General features: G+C 40.9%; 1 protein-coding gene across 1 annotated transcript in view; it reads right to left on the bottom strand.

Moving 5' to 3' along the window:
* Positions 1-19,075, bottom strand: part of LOC126481579 (probable 2-oxoglutarate dehydrogenase E1 component DHKTD1 homolog, mitochondrial) — a 335,870-nt gene that overhangs the window by 76,589 nt on the left and 240,206 nt on the right. Inside the window, exons 14-15 of the mRNA XM_050105438.1 lie at positions 15,922-16,078; positions 12,909-13,111 (exon numbers count right to left, since the gene is read on the bottom strand). Coding sequence (XP_049961395.1) covers positions 12,909-13,111; positions 15,922-16,078 — 360 coding nt within the window. The remainder of the gene's footprint in view (positions 1-12,908; positions 13,112-15,921; positions 16,079-19,075) is intronic.

The following is a 19,075-nucleotide window of genomic DNA, read 5'->3' on the forward strand; positions in this document are numbered from 1 at the left end:
TCTGTGGCTCAAGTGGAGATACTGGCTGTAGGCAAGGCCAACGGGAGACTGGGTATCTACAGGAGAAGGCGGTTAGGGGAACCAGATTCTAATGCTGTAAAGCAGGTGGGATGCATGCTTGTTGAGTTGTACAGTGTGGTGTCTTGATGATACAGCATGGGAGTTTGAAGCAAATGCAGTGGCTGGCAGGCATGACGTACTGCGTTGAAGGTTGTGTTGGGAGTGACATGTGCTCCATGGTGGGTGTTGTCGAGGCAGCAGCACTGACTGCCTGAGCAAGATGGTAGGAGATGCTCGTGGTGGCACGATGACAGCTGGCTGCAGCTGTACATCATCAGTGGCTACGGTTGTAGGCTCCATGTCAAGGAAATGAGTGGTTGCTGGAGCAGGCAAGATGTAAGCAGCTGGAGAAGTGGCTGTACCACATCAGTATGCAACATGACGTGCTTCCAGTATTGCAGGTTGGCATGCATGAATACTTTCCTGCTGCTGTGCCAGGTCGGTGCCATGTGAGTGCCATGTGAGCGCACAGACATTCCGCCAGGAGGGGGGCCATGTCATCATGTAGGCATGGTCAAACCGACTGCAATTGCGAGAGGTTGTCCGTAAATGAGGTGGCAGGTGACATGTCAATCTCATCATTTGGTGTTACTTGCAGGCCCAGCAGTACCAGTGGGAATGCCTCCATCCAGGTGGTGCTGTGGCACGTCAGAGCAGTTTTTACAGTCCTATGGAGCCATTCAACCATGCTGTTCAATACCAGATGGTAAGTTGTGGTTCTATGTAATTGGAAACCACACTGTCTGGTGACGTTCGTGAACCATCCACAGTAAAACTGGTGACCATGGTCTGTTGTCATGTGACTGGGGCATCCGATGCGTGCCACACAGGTGTTGACAAAGGTGGTGGTGATGATCTCAGCAGTGATGTGTGTGATGGGTGTTGCCTCTGGCTAATGAGTGAAATGGTCCACCATAGTTAGTAGATACTACTTGCCTTTGGACAAAGGTAACAGGCCAACAAGGTCCACATGGGCATGTGCAATCAGCATGTCATGTCAGGAAAGGCAACCACAGGTGCATGGATGTGCCTCCCAACTTTGGTGCGCTAGCATGTGGTGCATGGGTGCGCCCATTCACGCAGTCATTCTGTCACCCAGGCCAGATGAAATGCGCAGCCATGAGTGTTGCAGTAGTGTTGGTTCTGGGGTGAGATAGTCTGTGGACTCTGTTGAAGGCACTGCACCAGGATATCTTTCGAAGGAGTGGTCAGTGTGAGCCAATAAAATGTCACACAAAATCTGCCATGTAAAGCCAACGACAGGCACTAGTTCCAGTTGCAGGCCACTGGAGGTGTCATGACAGAAGCTGTGAAGGTCTTCGTCACTCTCCTGTGCTAGGGAAACATCCACAAAGTTCACAGTGGGTGAGATAATGGGACACACTTCGGACAAGCAATCAGCGATTATATTGTCTATCCTGTAAATATGGCAGATATCTGTTGGAAATTGTGACACATATTCTAACTGATGGAAATGGTGCTGTGATTATGTGGAGTGATCGTTTCAAAATGCATGAGTTGTTGGTTTATGGTCTGTGAATATGACAAATTGTCAGGTGTCTACCAATGGGTGGAAGTATCACACCACCACATATGCAACTCCCAGTCATAAATGCTCCAAATGCATTATGTTTCTGATAGCTTCTTTGAGAAAAAACCAAGTGCCTGCCAGCTTGGGCAGACGTGCTGTTGTAGCACCGCACTGGTAGCAGTCAGGCTGGCATCCACTACTATGGCTGTCTATGTCATGTACTTGGTGCACAAGGAGTGTAGCTTCTGAGAGATTCCTTTTTGACCCTGTGAAGCTCTGCTCCACTGTGTCTGTCCAGTACACAGGAGTTTTCCCTTTGGAGTGGGGACCGTGTACTGCTTTAGTCATAGATTCTGGCATGATGGCAATATTGGGCAGATGGCAGTGATAAAAGTTCAACACGCCAAGATAACACTGTAATTCTTTGTGCATCTGCAGGGGCAGCATGTTCAGAATCACTTGTACCTTTTCCAGTAGTGGCAGCAATCCTGTGGGGGTGATTAAATTGCCAAGGAGCTCGATTTCTTTCACACTGAAATTGCACTTCACTGGCTTGATAACGATTCTGGCTTCACTCAGGTGCTGTAAAATGGTAATTATGTGGTGGTGGTGGAGATTGGGTGACTTCAAGAACACCAGAATATCATCGAGATATGCGAAACAACATGGCAAGCATTGCAAGGAACTGCTGCCAGGTCTGGGCAGCATTCCAAAGATGGAAAGTCATAAACAAACTTTTGAAAAGATCAAAGGTATGACAATAACCATTTCCTGAATGTCTTCAGGTGTCACTGGAATCTGTGTGTATGCCTTTGGGCAATTGATCTTATTGAATACAACACACCTGCCAACACATGGCTAAAATCTTGGAGGTGCAGTACTGGATATTGATCTGCCAGTGTTCATGGATTAAAGGTGTGATATTGCCCACATAGGCACCAAGAATTTTTTTTTGTTGGAACTAAATGCAACACAGATGACCATGGGCTGCTTGATGGCCGAACAATGCCTTGTTGCAGCATGGCCTCAAACTCGGCCTTTGCTACCGCGAATCTATTGGGCATGAGTTGATGTGGGTGGACTGGATGTAGTTATTATGTGGAGCACCACTGGATGTTCAATGTCTTTTGGTGCACCAGTCAGACAGATGAGTTCAGGAAATTTTTCCAGAATGTCAGCATAAGGTTAGGGCACCCCACAGGTTTCACTTTGTAGAATGCAAGCTGTCAGTGCTGTCATGCTATCTTTAAATTTATTATTACGTCAATAAGCTGGCCATATGTGATGTCAGCTAGCAGCCTGCAGTGGCCAAGAAAGTCTGCCCCCAGGATCAGCTCACTGACATTGGCTTCATGAGTGGAGCATACAAACAAAAAAAGAAAAATGTATATGTATATGTTTGCCCTAAAAAATCGATTTTTGTCTCTACAAAGCACTGTTTGGATGTTTGGATGCAGGAGCATAAGTGCCAGTGATGTTATCACAGCTTACAGTCCTATCGGTGCAATGAACTGGCTCTACTGCTACACCCAAACACTATGTCCAAGGAAGAGGTTTGGTGACAAGAATGTGACATAAATTGATGAGAGTTGTCTTGTTAATGGCCTACATTTATTTTTCCATACCTTGCTAGATGTTATAAACAAATTCTTATCTTTAAAGTCAGTACTGGCACACTGCACTCATGGTATGGCTTGGTTACCAATCCTGTGATAAGCACATTGCGCACCCAAGTAAATCATGCAAAACAAAGGTCGTGACTCCAAATAGACAGTTTCCATCATGATTCGCAGACAATATAACTTTTACGGAGAGCTGAAAGACGCTGCAGAATGAATGAATGAGTGAGACTTCACATACACATTTGTGGGGAGTCACATTAAATCGACCCACATGGTCAGCGGCAAGATAGGTTGGGGCATATATTGTGTTGTAAAATCTAGCTTGCACTAGTGTCTGTTTTGTTTAGTGTGGGCCACACCATTGCCAAAACTTGCCGTAATGGTAAATCTATGCACACACACCAGCGAATGCTGGGCACTGTTTGTGTGCACCAGCTGTGACCACAGTTCTGGCATTTATGCATTGGATTACATCAAAGTGCTGTGTTAGACAGGTGTTAGCAGTCCTTGTACTGACTGTTGCCATGGAAGTCAACCACCTGATGGACATGATCTGCAAGACAGGGGCTCTGATTGTGGGCAGGTCATAGATTTACAATAGAAGGAGCAAGCCATCTCTGATGTCTTCTGGTACTGGGATTTTCACATGACACTTTGTCAGGGTGTAATGTGGGTTTAAGGGAAAACCAGTGTTGCCCGTCATCTGCAGGGGGGGCAGTAGTGAGCAGATGACAAGTGACACTGTTGGCTATTGTATATTGCAACTCCAGCCAGACAGGCTATGGCCCAGTAAAACAGACAACAAATCACTTCTAGAGAACAACCAGTTGTTAGTACCCATAACATCAAACTCAATTTATCTCAATAGGGTATAGATGTCATCACACCACACATGTTTTTCTCCCCTCCAAGTGTCAAAGGGCATACAGATGTGCATGGGTGGAAGGATATTGGCATTAGGTACTCAAAGCATGGGAAAAGTTGCGTGGACTGATTTATTGTGATACACATTGGTACATTCTGATGGCAAGTTAATACTATGTCAAAACCATATGAGGCAATTCATCTCATTTGACAACAAGCATGAGCTAATGAAGTTTTCTCATATGTAGAATATTTATAAAGGATTAAATGAAGCTCCTGATATGTTTACCTTCATCTGATGTTATAAAATTTTACCTCAGTTATTGCTATATAAATTGTTCAAAGACTATGCCAGTTTTGACTGATTAGTCATTATCAATAACCCACAAATACTTTTTGGCTGATGACTGCACCAAAGCATGCTCGAATCAATAGATTATTTCAGCACCCAGCTACAGGACCCTGATAGGAGCTTCAAGGAAATATTGTCTCCCAGCATCCACAGATGAAGCCACTGGCCAAGAAATATTTGTGGACTTGTAGGTAGTGGAGAGTGGGAATGGTAATTACAATGACTAATAATCACTCACACTCCTGTCAATTACAATGAAACTTTTATTCTTACAGCATATACACAATGCGCATAGCATATTTGGTGTCCTACAGAGAACTCATCTGGCAAAGATACAGTTCTTCTTGCTCCGGTAGAGCACAGTTCTTCTTGCTCCGGTAGAGCAGCGATATTATTGGAGGATAGAGCCAGTGGTTCTATGTCCCAATAGAGCTCCCCCACCCCCACCCAAAATACGGAGCATGGAGAATGGAGTACATTGTGACGCATTGTCCAACTAGCAATTAGTGATGGCCAGGGCTGACAGGTCGTAATCCACCAGGTGTCTGAGTGGCCATAAACGGCAGCTGGCCCATGATGTCAGCAGTGGTGCCAATAGGGCGGTGGCAGTGTCCGTTGAGGTGCTGGTGGCTGGTGGTGCATCGTCTGGTATTGGTGAGGTTGTCAGTCTGCCAGCAGCAGTGTCCAGGGTGTTAGTTGTCATGATATGCTCCAGGACTAACACAACCAGGTAGCAGTTCAAAGAAAGTGTGGATTTCAGTCTTGCTTTGTCGACCGTAGGTGGAAGGGGTATGTAGTGCTCTAATGGCCTTCAGACCATGCAGTAGCCTGACTGTCTATTGTTGAATTTGGCCCTAACCATCAGTAGTGAGTCCTGCACTGTTACAGGAATGTCTTCTGGGAGGTAGTCTCGCATGTCTAGATCGATTGTAAATTAGCTTGAGGGGCCGGTGGAGGGTAGACACAAGGCGTGTCTGCTAAAGTCCACGCTGGTTTTAGGCAGTTCAGTGAACCTGTTGACATTTTTCCAGCTTGCAAGATATCAAAAGTTTTTGACTCTCGTTTCAGCACCTTGTACAGGCCATTGTACACAGGGTGGAGGGTGGGTCTGACAGCATCAGTCCTGTACATGATGCATGTACACGATTGGAGGTCCTTGTGCACAAAGATTTTGGTTTGGCATGGTGGGATAAAAGTGGGGTGCAGACATGGCGGATGTGGTTCCTGACATATTTTACTAGGTCTGGCAGGTTGATGTCCACAGAGTAAGTGATTTGTGATATGAACTCTGCTGGGAGGGTGAACAGTTCCCAGTAGAGCACCTCTGCCAATGAGGCAGCTCGTGTGCCCAGCAGCACCCAGGAGATGGCCTCCATCCAATCCCAGTCATGGCATACAAGCGCTGTCTTGAGGATGCGGTGCCACCTTTCCAGAAGTCCATTGGATTGAGGATGGTAGGCCATCAACCTACAGTAACATACTGTACCCACACCCTCCACTCTAATTTTACGCCAGCCGGTATGGCTGAGCAGCTCTAGGTGCTTCAGTCTGGAACCGCGAGACCGCTACGGTCGCAGGTTCAAATCCTGCCCTGGGGATGGATGTGTGTGATGTCCTTAGGTTAGTTAGGTTTAAGTAGTTCTAAGTTCTAGGGGACGGATGACCTCAGATGTTAGGTCCCATGGTGCTCAGAGCCACTTCAACCTAATTTTACACCCCCTCTCTCCTGTCATCTCCACCCCATCCTTGACTCTCGCCCTGTTTATTTTCAGCCCTCTACTGATACACTTGTCCATCTTTTCCTGTTCCTCTTCTTTTTCACTCCTTTTTTTTTCCCCCACCTTCCTGCCCCATAACCTCCAGATGCTGTACCTGTTGGTATTCTAGTCCATGAACACTCTACCAGACAGTGTTCGTCTCTCTCCCCACCCATACACTATCATCCCTACCCGTCCCCCTTCCCCTTCCACACCCCCTCCAGATTGCTGCTTGCATCTCACATGATAGTTGCATTCTGTTGTGTCTGTCTGCAACTTAATGTGTCTTCTTTACTGTAAGTAGCAATCTGTCATTTTCTACATTGTTGACTTACTAAACTCGTGGTTTGGTAAATTTTACACCTGTCAGCACCTGCTTTTTTTGGAATTGTAATTGTTACATTCTTATTTAAGTATAAGGATATTTCATCTGTTTCTTGCACTTTTTTGCACTATCCTAACACAAGAGTATTTGTGTTAGGAACTGTTACTTGGTACATTCCCATATTTATTTACAAGTACTTCTTGTGCTGCTGTATGCACATATAAGAAACCATTAACACTGTTTACCTGAGTTTGCTGTAAGCTATTAATGAGGCTTATCTAAATTTACCAATAGTGAACTGGCCATATTTCTGTAATATTGGTGGGTTGTAAACAGTGAGAGTAAAGAACTGTGGAACACAACTCTGCAACTGCCGACTACAACATTTACAGTAGTCAGTGTTGAACTTCCACCCCATATTTTTGGGCCAGTATAAAAATGCAGTATGTTGATACTGAGGACTATCAACAAAGAAGAATAAAGCAGGCAAACATCACAAACTGTCTCCATTTGCATATGCAGAACTTTTATCAAAAACTATAACATCAATGAAAAGCTTGTTTGGCACAACAGAAATAAACAATACAATGTTTACATCCGTATCTGCTTCAGGATTGTTGTGCTGAATTTTTGCATTACAAAAGAGGCAATGTGACCCGTTTTGTTGAATTATGACAGGTAGCCCAGTGTTCTAGGCAGTCTCAGTGCTCATGATTAATAAAACAATAAAGGTAAGATGGTAGCATGGAATGTGTATGTTGCTGTTTACTGGCCTGTGTGGCTGCTGCTGGGAATGAGGCCAGCCACCTTGATGCTGTGATCAGGTGTCGACCACTGTGATCATGTCTTCTCCCTGCAAACTATCTGAAGCTTGGTGTGGAGGAGAGGGTTGGATCGCTGATATCTCACACCATGACTCAATTTGGTTACCTACAGCTCGTGACACCTCAAATGACTGCGCAACAGCTAAAACCTCAGAGAGGGATGAATCTTCACACCAGAGAGCAGGCTCTCACATCTCACAATCCAGAATTAAATGAATGATAGCATCTCTCACCATCTGATCATCATACTACTGTTAATGTGCATTGAACATTAAATGACAACGATAACTTATCCCATGGAGCTAGCCATTAATGGTCCAAAGGATTAATGTGGTTGCTTCCTACAGCAGTAAAACTCAACCCAGGCTGCAATGACATGGAAGTGCTTACAATAGTATTTGGAAAGAATTTCACACATTTGGCCAAATGTTAAAGGAGACAGATCTGCAGAGGGGAGAGTTGACATAAGACTTGATACATTCTTGGCAATATCCACGAATGGAACAAGGCACAAAATAAAAAATATGGCCAGTAATCCCAAAAGCTTGAAAGTGTTGTCACATATGTTCCTCGTATGCATCCCATTCCTCAATGGGCTCACTGGATGTACAAGAGGGACATGGATAAACCATGGGGTCAGCAGAGGGCAAAACAGCAGATGACACAGACAGAGGAGCATGCTGACTAGACAAAGCAGAAGCCAGTGATTGAAGTACCTGAGTTTGATTGTCCAGCACCTGTGATTGGTGGCACAATGTCATGGTGAACGATTCTTGCTGTTTGCCCATCCGATGTAAAAGACCTCGTAACAAGATCAGCCATTGTGAGAATAAATGGAGGAGCAACTAGAGTAGAAATTTGAATGGAGAACAGGACCAAACTCATTGCAAATCATGTTGTAATTAGGTACAAGTACAACACAACCAGTAGACTGAACACAACTTTATTCCTTGGAAACATTAACAACTTGAATATAGTACTTAAGTAACATTCAGCAGGAACCAATTATGCTGTAGCAATATACATAGAGAATTGAGGCTGAACGTAGCTCAGTTAGCCTTAAATAGACTGGGAACCATGGCAGGCTCTGATGGTGATGTCACACACACACACACACACACACACACACACACAAGTCTGAGGCACACACTGTGAACTACATAGCACACATGGCCTTTTCAAAGTACACGCATGCATCACTGCAGTTCTGACATCCACTGTTATCAATATTTGATTCTATGAATGAGTAAGCTTATCTAAAAATTTTGTAATTTTGTTTACCAAATTTGATTCCTTCTCTGTCTGACATTTGTAACTATTTCGAATAATTTGTTCAACAGGTCTATTTTCCTTCTGATGAATGCAAATCTATATTTGCCAAAACCATGGTAAAGGTTTAATAAACCTTTACTTCTGCAAACTCGTTGGCTGTTATGTTCCAGTCCTTTCCAGTTTTTAATATCTCCTACTTTATATACAGTACATCAGTTCTACAGTATGCCATTTCTGACTGTAATAATGGTCAGGTACTGACAGAAGCTGAACCCTGACAGAAGCTGAACCCTGACAGAAGCTGAAAGTCATTATGTCAGTAACAAATAAATAAATAAACAAAAATAAACCACGATAACAACACTGAAAATCTCAAGACTATACTAAAAGGCTTACAATTCTGTGAAAAGACTTTGCATCAGGCTTTTACTATTACTTCAGTGTCTCAAGTCCAGCTACAACTTTGCCAGTAAAAACTCCAGAAATATATGAAAAGTGATTGGAAAATTCTGTAATTTTGTTTACCAAATTTGATTCCTTCTCTGTCTGATATTTGTAACTATTTCCAATAATTTGCTCAATAATCCTATTTTCCTTCTGATGAATGCAAATTTATATTTGCCAAAACTCGTTGGCTGTTATGTTCCAGTCCTTTCCAGTTTTTAACATCTCCCACGTTATATACAATACATTAGTTCTATAGCTTGCCATTTCTGACTATAATAATGATCAGGTACTGACAGAAGCTGAAAGTCATTATGTCAGTAGCAAATAAATAAATAAACAAAAATAAACCTTGATGATGACCCTGAAAATCTCAACACTATACTAAAACACTTACAGTGCTATGGAAAAACTTTGCATCAGGCTTTTACTATTACTTCACCGTCTCAAGTCCAGGTACAACTTTGCCAGAAACAACTGCAGAAATATACGAAAAGTGATTGGATAAATTCTGAACTGAGAAAAAAGGATTGTAATAAACAAAGACTAAAGGTAGAATTTAAGAACTATCATGACTGTTACAAAGATCTACTCTTAGAGACTAGAAGTAAATATGTAGTCACATTGTTAAGAAATTCAAATAATAGTGGCATAGCTGTTTGGAGAGTTATAAATGGCTTTATGGATTGCAAGGGTAAATTAGTCAGTGACCTTAACATCAACAGTAATTGAGTTTATCGACTAATGAGTACTTTTCTTCATAACTGACCACTGCCACAAGCTCTAGTGTAGATGCAAGGGAATTTCAGTTAAACAAAGCATATATTTGGCCACAACTAACAGCAAGGAGATAAAGCACATAAATCACTAAAAAATCCAAAATCATCAGGCTACAATGAGTCATCTATTATCACATTAAAAAGATGCACAGACATGTCTGGCACAATGGCCACAGCCGTAAATGATTTAATTGCATCAGGTAGTTTCCCAGGTAATCTAAAAATTGCACAAGTGACCCCAATTTATGAGGAAGATGATGAATCTAAAACTGAAAACTATTAACCCCACTTAATCTTATTAGCATTTTCTAAGGTAATTGAGAAAGCTATTTACACTAGACTAAAAACATTTCTGAGTCAATATAATCTAATATTTGAGAATCAGAACTGCTTTATGAAATTCAAGTCAACCTCTGCAACCACATCACAGTTAATAGATGAAACAATAACAGCCATGAAGAACAAAGGGTATGTTACTGGAATGTTTCTTGATCTTGGAAAAATATTTGATTGTGTTAACCCCACCACATTACTTAACAAGCTATGGAACCTTGGTATTTGAAGAACTGGCTATGAGGCCGGCCGCGGTGGTCGTGCGGTTCTAGGCGCTCCAGTCCGGAGCCGCGCTGCTGCTACGGTCGCAGGTTCGAATCCTGCCTTGGGCATGGGTGTGTGTGATGTCCTTAGGTTAGTTAGGTTTAAGTAGTTCTAAGTTCTAGGGGACTGATGACCACAGCAGTTGAGTCCCATAGTGCTCAGAGCCATTTGAGCCATTTGAACTGGCTATGAGTTGGTTAAATCATATATGAGCAACATGAAAAATTAGTTTTAAGGAAAACAGACGGTGTGTCATTCAAATCCAAAATTATTAATATGAAATATAGAGTGGCTCACAGTTCCATGTTGGAACCTCTTCTCTTTTTGCTGTATATTTGTTATGTAAAGTAGTTTTCTCTGAACTCCAAAACACGTTGTATGTAAATGATATTCAATTGTATGTAAGCACAAAGCCTATGACAGTCTAGAAATACCGTTCAACAGTGTTATGAATTAAATAGCCCAGTATTTCAGTGAAATCCATCTAAATATAAATGTTACAAAGACTGCAATAATAGAATTTAAAACCAGGAAACAGAGCTTGTTATGAAAATATACATAGTAAGCAACACAGTAAAAAAGGAAATCTGAACAAAATTCTTGGGAATCACAATCCAGGACAAACTCAAGTGAGACATGCATAGCCTTGAGCTATCTAAAAACATATGAAGGGCATTAAATAAGTGATGCAACACTTTTTTCTTCTTGGCCAATTTCGGTTGAAAAGTGCAGAATTTCTTGTGGGACATTGTGGAACATTCCTGCTTCAGCCCCTATGGTTTAATAAAGTTCTGGTTGGTGGTGGCGCTATACATAACCTTCAACATAATATCTGTGAACAGATATGTGTTCCAAGCAGACAGCTATCACTGAGTTTCTTTTGGCAGACTACCAGAGCAATATCAGATCACCATTGATACTCATAGGTGCTTACAGAATGTCTATGGAAGCCTGGCAGTGCAAAAGCATGGTGAGTCATGGGTTGAGGCTTCTGTCATCATTGTAACAAGGTCAAGCAGACCTGTCTGCTGGCCAATTCCTGCAATGTCGGAACATGTGGACACTGTCATTTGAAGTAATCAATAGATCACAACAAAACACCTTGCTGCTCAACTTGGTGTCTCTGTTGGCAGTGCTGCCACACATATCCACCATCTGGGGTACTCAAAGGTGTGTGCCTGCCACCTAACCATAAAGAGCAATTGAGAACCATTTGTGCAGAATTTCTTGCATATTACAAGGTTGATCATGACAATTCTTTGTTTAACCACATCACAGGCAATGAGATGTGGGTTCATCACTTCGAACCCAAAATAAAATGGCAATCCTTGGAGTGCTGCCACACCACCTCTCCTCTGAAGAAAAAGTTCAAAGCCACACCCTCAACCCATAAAGTCATGGTGATGGTCTTCAGGGACACTGAAGGGGTTATTCTGTTTGATGTCCTACCTCATGATGGAACAATCAACTCTGAATTGTATTGTGCTGCACTCAGGGAATTGAAGAAACAACTTTAGCATGTTCATTGCCACAAAAATGCAAATCAACCTCTCCTTCTCCATGACAGTACAAGGCCTTACACAAGTCTGTTCACCCATGAGAAGCTCACAAAACTTTTGGACTGTTCATCATCATCCACCCTACTGCCCGAATCTCACACTTTCCGACTTCCATCTGTTTGGACCAATGAAGAATGCACTCTGTGGGAAGCTGTATGTGGTTGACTGGGAGGTTATTAAAGCAGCAAGATTTTGGGTCTGACATCAACTAGTAGAGTGGTACCATGTGGGCATACAGGCCCTCACAGTATGGTGGCATAAGGCTGACACATTAAACAGAGATTATGTCAAAAAATAAAGTTTTCTGGCCAGAACAGAGGGAAATAATATGGTGTATTTGAATTCTGAATATAACCAACCTACTTTCAGAAAAAAGTATTGCATTTGTTATTGAATGCTAAAAATTGCATATCATTTTCATTGTTGTCATTGAATTTGAACTACATGGTTGATGTATGAGGGTGCAACAACATGACCCAACCTAAACATATTAGTAACACCGAAGAAAAATGTAGTCAGAATTATGCTAAAGCAAGATAATCATGGCATAATCTGTATCCAAAATTAGGTATGCTTACCGTCATGTATATTGTTCCTTCTCTAAGTGTTGTGGGTGTGTACACTTACACTAGCAGTTGTAACTCAATCTAAACTATCTTTTGTGATGTTTCTTGTTGTTTTATGTGTGTACAATGATGTGAAAGTTAAGATACCTAGATTTTTAAAACATTTTCTGCAAATTTAAGAAGTGTTTCTTCTTAAAATGGTCCTTATTGCTTTGTTGTGTAATGTGAACACTTTTTTTGTTTTTTACCTAGATCCCTGTTTCATACATTGCTTTACCTGTCTCAACTAATGAGTGTTTTTATATTTTTGACATTTTTTATGGAACTATTCTTTGAACCTAGTACAGTTAACTTACCTGTCTCCTTAATAAGTGGAAGTACTGAGCTGGTGTTGTAGGATTCACAATATGAATATTAACATCATCACCATCTGGTGTAGTCTCACTGGAATCACTCAGTTGCAGAAATCTCTCTATGCGACATGAGCTATGCTCAGGCCCAGCACCATCATAACCATGAGGTAACATCATTACTAAGCCAGAACAGGTCATCCATCGACCTATGAAAGATTCAAATGAATAAATATTCAGAACTATTTCACTAGGATTCTGAACAGGTTCCAAACATGAAAGTTGCACATCAAAAACAGGTAAATTTCCACAAATGAGTCAACTCTAGTTAAAATTGCTAATTTTACAGAGATTTGAGGCACACAGAAATTTATAAATCATGAAAAAGGTCCATACTAAACAAGTAGCAAAAATTTTGAAATAAAACTTGAAAAGAGGTATTGCAATGATACCAAAGGTATTGAAAGCTGCAGAATATTGCAGCTCTCCACCACATAAAAGTGCCTTACATAAGAATGAGAATGATATGACATTTTTCTCATCTCATTTTCACACAGTGGATTAAGTACTTCATTTTTACAATTCAACATTCATGCCATTTTCTGCCACTGATTTCTGACAGGCTGATTCTAATCCATCAGCTTTCATATAGTGACAGCTGCAAAAGAAAAGTAATAGTTTTTGATAGTTTTTTAGCCAATTTTGTCCACTATAATTTTCAGCTGTTTGATTCCCAGTCATATGGGTGAGGGGACGGAGGGGGATGGGAGTGTAAGAGTCAGATTGGGCACTCAATAATATATGATAAATAAAATCTACTACAGAATAATTTCAACAATACAAAGAAAAGATACACACATCAGAAAATGGTTTGCATTGTCTCGGTTCCGAGAGTTCCAGAACCTGTACAGAACATTTGAATACAGATCAACATAAACATCATTTCCACCCTTTCATTGTTCATGAAAACCACACATTGTATGTTGTACTACCAAACAGTGAGACCTTCAGAGGTGGTGGTCCAGATTGCTGCACACACCGGTACCTCTAATACCCAGTAGCACGTCCTCTTGCAATGATGCATACCTGTACTCATCATGGCATACTATGAACAAGTTCATCAAGGCACTATTGGTCCAGATTGTCCCACTCCTCAACAGTGATACGATGTATATCCCTCAGAGTGGTTGGTGGGTCACATTGTCCATAAACAGCCCTTTTCAAGCTATCCCAGGCATGTTCGATAGGGTTCATGTCTGGATAACATGCTGGCCACTCTAGTCGAGCAATGTCGTTATCCTGAAGGAAGTCATTCACAGGATGTACATGATGTGGGCGCAAACTGACATCCATGAAGATGAATGCCTCGCCAATATGCTGCTGATATGGTTGCACTAATGGTCGGAGGATGGCATTCATGTATCATACAGCCATTATGGCACCTTCCATGACCAGCAGTTCAAAATGGTTCAAATGGCTCTGAGCACTATGGGACTTAACATCTATGGTCATCAGTCCCCTAGAACTTAGAACTACTTAAACCTAACTAACCTAAGGACATCACACAACACCCAGTCATCACGAGGCTGACCAGTAGTGACGTACACCAGGCCCACATAATGCCACCCCAAAACAGCAGGGAACCTCCACCTTGCTGCATTCGCTGGACAGTATGTCTGAGGCATTCAGCCTGGCTGGGTTGCCTCCAAACACGTCTCCAATGATTGTCTGGTTGAAGGCATATGAGACACTCATTGGTGAAGTGAACATGATGCCAATCCTGAGCAGTCCATTTGTGATGTTGTTGGGCCCATCTGTACTGTGCTGCATGGTGTCATGGTTGCAAAGATGGACCTCATCATGGACGTCAGGAATGAAGTTGCACATCATGCAGCCCATTGTGCATAGTTTGAGTTGTAACATGATGCCCTGTGACTGCACAAAAAGCATTATTCAACAGGGTGGTGTTGCTGTCAGGGTTTCTCTGGGCAACAATCCATAGATAGCAGTCATCCACTGCAGCAGTAGCCCTTGGGCAGCCTGAGTGAGGCATATCATCGACAGTTCATGTCTCTCTGTATCTCCTCCATGTCCATACAACATCACTTTGGTTCACTCCAAGACACCTGGACACTTCCCTTGTTGAGAGCCCTTCCTGGCACAAAGTAACAATGCAGATGCGATCGAACTGCAATATTGACTATCTAGGCATGGTTGAACTGCAGACAGCATGTGCAATGTACCTTCTTCCTGGTGGAATGCCTGGAAGTGATTGGCTGTTGGACCCCGTCCGTCTAATAGGCGCTGCTCATGCATGTTTGTTTACATCTTTTGATGGATTTACTCACATCTCTGAACAGTCAAAGGGGCTGTGTCTGTGGTACAATATCCACAGTCAATGTCTGTCTTCAGGAGTTCTGGGAAGTGGGGTGATGCAAAACTTTTTATGATGTGTGTAAATTGCTACTCACCATAAATGTGACATGTTGAGTTGCATACAGTCTCAGTGAAAATGCACTTGCATACTAGTTTTCACAGCCTCCTTCAGAAAGGGAAACACACACACATACATTCACACAAACAAGCACACTTCATGCACACATGACTGCCATCTCCTGCAGCTCAGACCATGACAGCTGCATTCTGGACTGAGCTGCCAGAGATGGTGGTCATGTGTGCATGAGGTGTGCTTGCTTGTGTGAATGAATGTGTGTTTCTATTTCAAAGGAAGACTCTGGCCAAAACAGTGAATAGCAAATCATCTTCCCCTTATATTGCTGATATTCCAACTTGTAGTTTTCATTGTTTAATATAAAAATTTCAGCTCTAATTCTATTCCACAGATACACAGAGTATACGATATTTTAACTGATGGTGCTAAATGTTTTCATTTGTGTTGTGGCTGTATAAAACAAAAGAAAAAGGAAAACAAATGGACTCCTTTTGAATAATTATTACATATATTTTATATTACTATAACAAAGGAATAGTGTAAGTATTGTATTGTTTTAATGCTTACTTTCTCCACCTGTGATATATGTATCTATTTGTATTTGAGCACCATTAAAAAAGTCTCCAAACTGAGCTTCCCATATAACAAGACGATTTGGGTTTTCAATACTCATTCCATATTCAAATCCAAGTACAGCTTCTTCTGACAGTATACTATTTGCTACCTGAAATTTCAAGAAGGTAGTAACACTACACAGAACAAAATAATTTATGGTAAAATGAAACAAACAAATGTGATTCTTATCTGAAAACTGTCAGAAGAAAAACATCTCATATACAGGGTGTATCATAATTAATGGCGTAAATGGATACAATTCAAAGTACATGATACTAGAAGCAAAAAAGTCTCTGTAAACATAGGGTCAAAAATGCATACCTTAAGAGCTACAAGCAATTTTTCATCTTTGATACTGCAAAACAAATCTCTTCTGCTGCAAGTTCTTTGCTTTCCATATTTTGGGAACTGGTAGTATGGACCAAAACAAGAACAAAAAGTCCCATAAACAACTGCTCTAAAATGCATACCTAAAAAGTTACGAGCACTTGATCATTAGAACAGTTGTGTTTTCAAGTAGCAAAGATGAACAAGTGTTGAACCCACAATGAAAGTGACCAGGAAGCCTACATTCAAAAATCCCACATCAAATGTGACTAACAAGCCCACATTAAAAAATCCAAAGAATGTGGCACCTGATAATCTGCTCCATGGTCTTTCCCATGCTCCTGTTGACGGCAACACTACAATGGAAACTTTGGCATATTTTGACTTCTTCATATTTAAGGAGAGAGGTTAAAATAGTTTCCATTCACAAGGCAAGAAAATTTCCTGTTACTCACATTACGACAAAAGATTAAACAGGATTCCTTATCAATGGAGACTAGATGAAGCATCACTTGTTAACTGCAGCTCACATATGGAAAAGGGGCATTTTTAGACACCCACTTTTGGCAGAAGTGAAGTCTCAAATGTTTCTCTCATCATTGTCTCAGTACTGGCAGAAAGCTGGATTCTTTTCTGTGTTTGTGAGATTTCAAAATAATGCTTCACTGTGGTCAGAAAATTTCTCCTAGACTGCTCATGAGGTTTTTAGCTTACATTACAATGTTAATGGATCACCACCTATCTCTCCCCTGAAATCCTTCTGAGGTGTACCAAATGACCGGCTACAAGAACTGTAGTAATGACTTTCTTCTACTCTCTACTAGTGTAAGTACTTTTTACACTTGCCACCCAGAAGAATGTGAGCTTATCAGCAGACGTCTTCAGAAGTCCACATTTGGCTTTGATTGCGAGATGTACTTTTCATTATAACAAAGGACAACCTGTTTTCTATCCTGACCTGAAAACTTCTGCATAAATGCACTACTACAGCTGCTTATGTGGTATTTCTCCTGGAGGTTGTATTTATGTAAAAAAAACAAACAATTGGTTGTGCAATATCCAGTTCACCCCAATGAGCACTCACAAGGGGCAAGTTCATTTAGAGCTCTGCAAAAACTCATTGGTGTATCCAGATGAGCAAGTAGACATTTGAGTGTGTATCATTACTCAGCAATATCTGGAATATCATTCTCATAGAGCTGTGGTGGAGGATAACCATGTAACAGCATTAACCTGTATGCTCAGCCCTGTGTTCAGCAAGCAAAGAGGATCAAAAACATGATGTTCTCAACAGTTTAATCACAGGAGTAGAGAGAGTTGTAATCCTGAAGCACATTACAAGCATTTAAGTCTCCACCAAGTAAGGAAATATGAGGGAGCTAAACGATGAGATCAATGAGAGTCTCTTAATCTATATTTCCATCATGGGCAGGTAAAAAAAAAACATATAGTTATGTGTTTCTTGACATTTTCCTGGTGGATAGAAAATTCCATCACCTTCTGGACACATATCCAGGAGTCACACCCAAAAGATGAGAGCAAACATCATATAGTTATCCTATGAGGCATGTTCACAATTAGAGGACTGCTCAAAGTAGATGGCAAGAAGGAGGGACAAGGTGGTGGGCAGTCTGCAATGCCAATTCACAGATTGAAAGTGTACAAAATTATGTCAATGATGCTACTAGCCTCACAGAACACATTAGCAATGATCCCAACTGATTTATTCATTGGACACTCAGATACAGTGGAAATGATCTACGATCAGATTGCATATTACAGTTGTGTTGTGGAAATGTACTGTTTTGTTTTCTTCCTCACAGTTAGTTTTAACTACAACAGCAAGATCTTTAAACAATAAGAAAAAGTTTTCACATAGTCAGTAGCACATCACCCTTTCCCAAAGTAGTATTTCAGATGACCAGTTCATACTCTTACCACACAATATCCAAAAAATGAAAGATGTTGTACATTCTGAAGTTTTGTAATTGTACTGTGCACAAAAAATTAAGAAAGCTGTTAGAATAGAATAGAAACTTTATTGTCACATAATATGTCATACACAGTCAAATGATTGAGACATTAAGTGAAAGCTAATTTCTAATTGTAGGTATACAGAATAATTTACAGCTGTCTCGTAAGTTTAAGTACCACAAAATGATTTAATATAATCATGCTGAAATAAAGTAGAATTAAGAATAAATATTTACTTAAAGTACTTTTTAGCATGAAACAGAATAAAATTAAACACCAGGCATAGTTATTTGTGACAGTCAATCATAAATTCTTCTACACTGTAATAATATTTACTTGCTAGGTACTTCTTTAAATGAAGTCCAAATTCTTATGGTTACAATTTTTAAATTTTTCACAGATTTTATTTCCCAGCCTCATACCCATAGAATAAGATGTCTTCTCCAGCAGTTTTAGCCTATGAGTTGGTACTTTATATTGCGATTTCTTGTTTCATAATCATGCTTAAACAGGTTGTTCTCAAAAACTCGTGGGTGTTGGTTAGAAAAATTAATTGTCTCATAGATACAGAGGTCAGGAACAGTCATATGAGCAAGGGCCTTGAACAGAGATCTGCATGATTGTCTTTACTGTGCACCTGCCATGGCTCTAGCGATTTTTTTCTGTAGCCTAAAGACTCTTTGTAAGTTTGTTTTCTCTGATCCCCAAAAAATTATACCATATCTAATGACAGACACAAAATATCCATGATATACAACTTTTTTTACTGTGTTTCTATTATACTACTTATAACTTTCATTGCATA

Source organism: Schistocerca serialis, chromosome 5, assembly GCF_023864345.2.
Source record: "Schistocerca serialis cubense isolate TAMUIC-IGC-003099 chromosome 5, iqSchSeri2.2, whole genome shotgun sequence".
NCBI classification, from domain to species: domain Eukaryota; kingdom Metazoa; phylum Arthropoda; class Insecta; order Orthoptera; family Acrididae; genus Schistocerca; species Schistocerca serialis.